Raw genomic sequence first — 8,086 nt, 5'->3', positions numbered from 1 at the left:
CATATTACATAACACACATTTCACCTCACTTCAAACCTGGATTTAGATTGAATAATTACCCCAGACACAATAAATGCCAAATCGGAACCTTTGTCAGGTAATCTAAGTGGTGCTACCACTAATTGTACCTGTAATAAATTCATTAACTGAGCATCAAGTGAATGACGACAAATCCTCAAGTGTAGGGTTATGCGAGAAAACGCGGATGACAACAAGGGAGTAGTAATCGTATTATCGACGCAATCCGAAAACCGAAAATGCTTTCACTGCATGGATACTTTTTTTAGTGTAAACTATAACCATCTGGGGTATTTCCAAATGACGACATCCGATGAGCTACGCCGTTCTTTTTGTCTGTTAGTTTAGGCTGAAGAAATTAATTAACATGCGCCCTTTGTCGAAATCTTAATAGTTCACGGTTAACCGATCAGTGTTTATGCAAAAATGCGTAAAACAAATATTGCCTCCAGGCTCCAAGTTTATTTAGCTGTCTTTGCAGACGGTAGCCCAGTCTCTGGTCACGCTCAGTTGCGTTGCGTATCATCCGGGTACTCACGGGGGAAAAAACAATAACAAAGGCAACAACCAGTCCGGGGAATTGCGTTAGATCAGTGCCCCTTTAAGTGTGATAACAGTTTACTCAACAGAAAACAGATACTGGTACAGTACATGCCGAGTCAACAAAACCGAACGTCTTTGAATGTCTGTGACATCGGCCCAAGTATCAGATTCTGCACCAGAGTTCGAAGACAACAAAGTCAACTTGTAAACCATGTCTTGAACACGTCCGTGGTCCAATCCACCCAAACACACAGGTACCATGTTCCCACTTCATAGAACATAAACCAACTAGAACCGCAACAAACACACGAAGTGGATCCTTCTTTCTCCATAGTCTGCAAACTCTTCTAACTGCAAACAAAAAACACTCATGAGTTTATGGTTTCACTAAATAAACTCTTCACATATAATTTGAGAATTCCACCATTAATCATTTAATAATATGATCCAGATAAAAATTCTTTCACTAAAGATGTAAGTTGAATCCATTCAAGTACATAATGTGTAATCACCAGGGTGGAGAGGGAGGGATTTAGACCTTATTTCAGTTTACTCAAAAAATTACAATTTCATCCGCACGCTTATAAAATTCCCAATTTTATTTCGTAAACTGAAATAAGGTCTAAATGTGATTGTTTAAAGTTCTGATCCCTAATAATTCTGTATCCCAACAGTTTTGCATTGTAATATCATCTTATTCATTTAGTTTAGAACAATGTTTGCAAATTTCTCATTGGTGGTTTTTTTAATACCTTTTTCATAATATCTATGAAAGGTTTTAGCTTTTGACCAGTCTGCACATTTGATAATTTCAGCAACTGACATCCCAAAGTTTCTGGCTTTGGAAGTAGCCGCTGATCTAGTTGAATGAGCCTGGAATTTCTTGGTATCAATCCCTGCCTGTTTCATCAGCTGTTTCAACCAATTAGAAACAGTTGATGTGACAACTGGTCTATGTGGCTTGGAACATCTCAAGAACAATTGATGTTCCTGCTCTGAAGATACTCTCCAGCACATAGTTCTGTGTAGGAAAGCTCTAAGTGATGATGTGGGGTCAAGTTCGGGTATGTCAGATGAATAAACGGTCACTTTGCTTGGACAAGACCCCAACTTCCGTGTTTTTGTCAATCTAGTAATAACAAATTCGATGTGGTCTCCAAAATCTGAAACATTGTTAGGATCTAATTTGTGCAACTCAGAAGCCCTACTCGCGTTCGTCAGTGCTAACAACATCGCTGTCTTTTGTGTAAGGATCTTATCAGGTAAGTCACTGTTTGGGCCTAAACTTTCAATGTACTCTGTCACTGTGTCAATGTCCCAGGTCTCGGTATACTTAGGCTGGGGAGGCCTTTCATTGAATATTGCTCTCATTGTGTTCTTAATTTCTTTCGTTTGACTTACCGGTTCTCCCTGCACATGGGGATGAACAGCTGAAATAGCAGATCTTATTGCATTGATTGTGCTGTAAGAATAGCCTGATTCATACAGACGAGTGAGAAAGTTAATCACATTTGCCACAGAGGCTTGAAATGGATCAATTTCCCACCCCATGCACCCTACGCCATTTCTGCCAGGAGCTGTTGTAAGAGTTCCTGGCGCCTGGATTTGGAGAGTAACTCGGAAGCCGATTCAGAAATGCCTTCTGGCTGGTCACAACTCCCGAGATTCTCCAGGCTGCAAGGGTAAGAGACATTTGATAATTTCAGCAACTGACATCCCAAAGTTTCTGGCTTTGGAAGTAGCCGCTGATCTAGTTGAATGAGCCTGGAATTTCTTGGTATCAATCCCTGCCTGTTTCATCAGCTGTTTCAACCAATTAGAAACAGTTGATGTGACAACTGGTCTATGTGGCTTGGAACATCTCAAGAACAATTGATGTTCCTGCTCTGAAGATACTCTCCAGCACATAGTTCTGTGTAGGAAAGCTCTAAGTGATGATGTGGGGTCAAGTTCGGGTATGTCAGATGAATAAACGGTCACTTTGCTTGGACAAGACCCCAACTTCCGTGTTTTTGTCAATCTAGTAATAACAAATTCGATGTGGTCTCCAAAATCTGAAACATTGTTAGGATCTAATTTGTGCAACTCAGAAGCCCTACTCGCGTTCGTCAGTGCTAACAACATCGCTGTCTTTTGTGTAAGGATCTTATCAGGTAAGTCACTGTTTGGGCCTAAACTTTCAATGTACTCTGTCACTGTGTCAATGTCCCAGGTCTCGGTATACTTAGGCTGGGGAGGCCTTTCATTGAATATTGCTCTCATTGTGTTCTTAATTTCTTTCGTTTGACTTACCGGTTCTCCCTGCACATGGGGATGAACAGCTGAAATAGCAAATCTTATTGCATTGATTGTGCTGTAAGAATAGCCCGATTCATACAGACGAGTGAGAAAGTTAATCACATTTGCCACAGAGGCTTGAAATGGATCAATTTCCCACCCCATGCACCCTACGCCATTTCTGCCAGGAGCTGTTGTAAGAGTTCCTGGCGCCTGGATTTGGAGAGTAACTCGGAAGCCGATTCAGAAATGCCTTCTGGCTGGTCACAACTCCCGAGATTCTCCAGGCTGCAAGGGTAAGAGACCCTTGTTCCATCAGGGGGTGGGTCTCCCCTGCTGGAGACGAAAACATTTGTGGGTCTGGAGGAAGGAGGATTGGCTCCTCTGTTAACAAGCTCATCAGAATAGGGAACCACGGTTGGCTTTGCCATGGGGGAGCTATTAGTATGAGTTCTGATTTTTCCTTTTTTACCTTCATTAGGCAACGGCCTATTAATCTGAATGGGGGAAATGCATACGGTTTCATGTCCTTCCATTCCATTAGGAAGGCGTCCGTCTGCCATGCTGTCAGATCTGGCCACCAGCTGACATACCTGTCCACCTGTCTGTTCAGTCTGTCGGCAAACAGATCCACATTTATTGGTCCCCAAATTTTGTTTATTTAATTGAAATAAACTGTTTTCAGTTTCCAGTTGCTGGAGTCTGAGTGGTGTCTCGACTCCCAATCTGCCTCCACATTGTCCTTCCCGGGAAGGTATTCGGCCGATATTATGTTCTTTCTCTCGAGGCAGAAATCCCAGATCATTTGGGCTACCGTCAACAAGTCCATGGACTTCGTTCCCCCTTTCTTGTTGAGGTATGCCACTGCTGATCAGTTGTCCATCCTTAGATGGATGTGTACATCTGTTCTGCTCTTGGCAAATGTCTGAATGGATAACCAAGCAGCCATAAGCTCCAGAACATTGATGTGGTGTTTTCTCTTGGAGAGACTCCACACTCCACCTGTCCGAACTTTCCCATACACTGCTCCCCACCCCGATTTCGAGACATCTGTAGTTATGACTACATCTGGCCCTGTCGAGAGAAAAGATTTGCCGTTCCAATCGGCAAGATGATGTATCCACCATCTCAGTTTCTGTTTGGACTCTACTGTCAAAGTCACTTTAGTCTCGTAGTTTTGTTTGGGTAGGAGAGCGTTCGTTCTCAACATTTGTAAAATGTCGATAGTGTAGTGGTGCTGGTAGCACCGCCATCATTGAGGCAGTTAGTTTGCCTATCAATGTCGCTAGTTGTCGTACAGTTGTGTTGGAACAAGTCAACATCATTTCGCACTGTCGAAGAATGCCAGTCACTTTGTCCTGTGGAAGTGCCAACGTCATGTCTGTCGAGTTGACAGTGAAACCCAAGTACTCTATTATCTGACATGGTTCTAGGACTGACTTCTTCCAATTCACCACAAAACCTAGTTTCTCTAGAATTTCTAGGGTCGAATCCCTGTCTATCATCAATGCATCTTTCTGGGGATTGGCCAAAATCAAGTCGTCTAGATAAATTTGGGCTCGGATTCCTATTCTGCGTAAGAAAGATATCACTGGTTTCAAAAGCTTCGTGAATACCCTTGGTGCTGAAGCAAGTCCGAAGGGTAGGCACTGAAACTCGTAAAATTTGTTTTGCCAGCGGAACCTTAGGTATTTATTGTGCTCGTTGCACACTGGGACACAAAAATAGGCATCTTTGAGATCTATTTTGATCATATAGTCCTGTTTGTTTACTAGTTCTGTCAGTGTCACTATTCCTTCCATTTGGAAGTGTTGGTAAGCAACACAACAGTTTAGTTTCTTTGCATTGAATACCGGTCTGTGACCCCCTGTTTTCTTTGGGGTCACAAACACTGTGCTCACAAACTGGTTTCTTACTGGAGAAACCCACTGCACTGCCCCTTTCTCTAACCTTTTTGTTACCTCTGCAGACATTATGTCCATTTCTGATTTTTGCATCTTTAGTTCTGTTGGTTCTGATTTTAGCTGAGGAATTTGATTGAATTCTATTCTGTACCCCTGAACAATGTTTAGAATGTAATGATCCTTTGTCAACTTTGGCCAATTTTTTATGAAGTGTTTTAATCTCCCCCCTAGTTTGGGATCTTCCTGAATGACCTGAAAGTCTAGGTCCTGTAACTGACTGTGCAGTGTGTTTTCCTTTTGATATTGTGAAACATACATACCTTCCTCTGGAAAACTCTCTGCCTCTGCCACCACCGTCTCGCTTTCTAGTCGAGTTGGTGAATTGCACCTTCTGGAAAGAGTTGGTAATGTAACGGCCCCCACCTCTGTAACCCTGGTAACTTGATGAGGGCCCTCTGTGAAAGGGTCGGCTGTTTCCTCTGTTAAACCCTCTAGTAGAGCTCTTGAAGCCATAGTGGCTCTTGTTTTTGTAGTCTGAAAACTGTCTCCCAGTGTCTAATCTCTTCTTTCTGTTCTTGGACAGCTTTAACAATTTCTTGTAAAAACCTTTGCCAAACAAGGCCTTCTTGTCACTGAACTTTTTCTCATTCTTTGAGAGAAATTTCTGGGCTTTCTTCTGACTTTTCATCAGCTTTGTTAGAATGTTCAGTCTTCTATAAAAAGTAGTGGCAACGTTAGCTTGTCCCAACAAACAAACAGTCTTTTCAACTAAATTAAAAAAGTCGTTCACATCAATCTCTTCACCACCTTTATCTCTGATTTTATCCACTGTCTGCCACACTTGACCGAGTGGTCCCATCACATTGAGTAGTCTTGATAGGATTTTTCCCAACCCTGCTTCAACAGATTTAGCCGCAGTAAATCTTTTTTCTTCCAACATATCTGACCATTCTTCATCAAGCTCTAGTAGCACAAATCCTTTTGGGGTCGGACAGCCCTCTAATAAGTTCTTGGTGATAACTTCATCTTTAATGTAGTGGTTGAAATGCTCATGTGCATAATCTAGCAGTTCGTTAGACAGTTCTTGTTCAGCCCTATCATCTGTGGGCTTAAAACGCTTATACAGGTGATTGTCAGTACTAACAGTACGATTGTCGGAAACACAATCTTCCGAAACTGACGATTCTGACGAACTAGTGTCACTACTTGAGCTGGATGACGAGCTATCGGAATGAGAACTACTAGTGCTACTGTCACTTCTTTTGCGATGACGATGGCGCGATTTGGCTTGGTCCCGTTTTGGAATTGTGAAGCCTTTCCAGTCCTTCCTATTTCGTTTCCTGCTTCGATTCTCCAAATCAATATCCTTAGGTCTGCAATTGTCACCAACTGCCTCATGGCTCTGGTTATTGTTTGCCTCATGGCTGGTTCCAGTGGCCGTGGTTGCCTCATGGCTGACAGGCACATGGCGTCCATGCTTTTGGCTAACAGGAATTCCATCCTCGCCATCCGAAGCCGATGAATGATTCGATCTCATGACGGTTAAAAAACCGAAGAAAAGAGTTAAGCCAAGAAGAAAAGTCACAAAAAGAGCAAGACTGACGAAACACCATCGAAGATTGCTCACGATGAAAAACACAAGACGAGCACGCAAAATTCCACGTCTTGCGTCTTCGGAAGCCAGAGAATCAAGGACGAGATCTCGTTTTTCTCACGTGACTTTGAAAGGCTTGTGACTTCCGCCGGAAGCCAGGGATAATCACATTTAGACCTTATTTCAGTTTACGAAATAAAATTCCACTGATTAGAAATCTATCTTTATCCCATTGCTCTACGAAATCCATTTGAAATGTGCTTTTTGTACGTAAAATGTCTTGAGAGTTTGTACCCAAACAGGTATGTGCTTTTGTGCCCAGAATATTTTTGTATTACAGCTTTGTAGTTTCAAACTTACACATTGCATTTTGTTTGAAAAAGTTAATTTGTTATCACTTTTCTGTCAAAACACTAGATCTACAATTTACTTATGGTTTATCAATTTACTGCCTTCCTCTCCAGTGATAAGAATAAATGACTTTCCTATCACAATCAGTCAATTTGAGTTGTGCCAGTGTGGACTGACTTCACTCAAGGACCAGGTACATTTAGGTTAGTCATATTATGAACTTGATGAAATTTTTTATCATAATGCTCAGCTCATTGTTTGCAATAAACATGAAAAAATAAATATGATCAAACAGATTTAGTTTAGTTTTCTTGGGAACAAAATCACCAAGTACGTTGGGAACAGAATCACATAGGCCCTACATTCATCAAGTCAAAGTGTATACCTACTTTCATCCGTTCTGAAGGTTGGGGAGGGGGAGTAAACGTTTTAAAAACAATCCTTAATATTCTAAGTTGTCCTTCCAATGACAGACCAATAACATTATTATGTTGTTATTATTATGGCATATCAATATGTTATATCGCTCTCCGCTGCCTTCGTTTTCAGAAAATAATTTTCAAATCATCGAGCTGCATGAATCCCTTACGGTTTCGGATTTAGACTTACAAATTTGATGTTACGCACCGGCGGCAATCACGAATAAATATGAAACAAATAGGAGTGAAGGCTGCTATCCAGATCAATAAATAGTAAACAGTTGTCGAAAAATAGTAAACTATGTATTTTGTTTTGAATTTGAATCTATTTCGGAATATTTTGTTATGATAGCTTACCAACGTTTGCATATTTTGCTTCGATGTGTCATGCGGTACGTGCTTCCGGTTTCAGAAATGATAGCTTAAATTGCAAGTATTTGATTATTTTTCGTAAACTGCATTATTTTGCTGTTGAATGGTTCACCTATAATGTATATCAGTTCAGATTTTGCGTATCATCCAATGTTTGTCATTATTTGCAGTGTTTGTTGACCTTGTTCAAATAATCAAATCGGGAGTTAAGCCACGCCCAAACGTATCACTGACGTTTGTCGGCTTGTCAATGTGTCCGAAAGTTTATCAAACGAAATCATTTGCAAACTGTAAAAATGAGATTTTATTTTACACAGATTTATACATGCGTGTCAATAATTCTAGAAAATTGAGTTAGATGTAACGAAATTATTGTAATAGTCTTACGGGATCACTATGCATGTGGAGTTGTTTGTTTACCGCCGTTGCCATGATCGTACAAGTTACATCCAATCGATGATGTTACGATTCAGATTGTTTTTGTTTATAATTAATTACATCGAAATTTGCTTATTTTAAAAAATTAAGGAATTTGAGTATTTTCCTTTCGTCAGCAAACAATAAATCATGATCGAGTGTGAAAAATGATAACATTATAAAGAAAATAT

General features: G+C 40.7%; 1 protein-coding gene across 1 annotated transcript; it reads right to left on the bottom strand.

Moving 5' to 3' along the window:
• Window positions 1-632: 632 nt before the first annotated feature.
• LOC124123562 lies at window positions 633-6,530 on the bottom strand. Its single transcript, XM_048402967.1, has 2 exons — window positions 5,063-6,530; window positions 633-912 (listed from the first exon to the last, which is right to left on the bottom strand). Exons 1-2 carry the CDS (start codon window positions 6,277-6,279, stop codon window positions 909-911), a joined length of 1,221 nt encoding a protein of 406 aa, XP_048258924.1. The 5' UTR covers window positions 6,280-6,530; the 3' UTR covers window positions 633-908.
• Between the last annotated feature and the right edge of the window lie 1,556 nt (window positions 6,531-8,086).

Source organism: Haliotis rufescens, unplaced genomic scaffold, assembly GCF_023055435.1.
Source record: "Haliotis rufescens isolate VD_foot unplaced genomic scaffold, xgHalRufe1.0.p SCAF_3, whole genome shotgun sequence".
NCBI lineage: Eukaryota > Metazoa > Mollusca > Gastropoda > Lepetellida > Haliotidae > Haliotis > Haliotis rufescens.
This window is presented reverse-complemented; position numbering and strand designations above follow the sequence as displayed.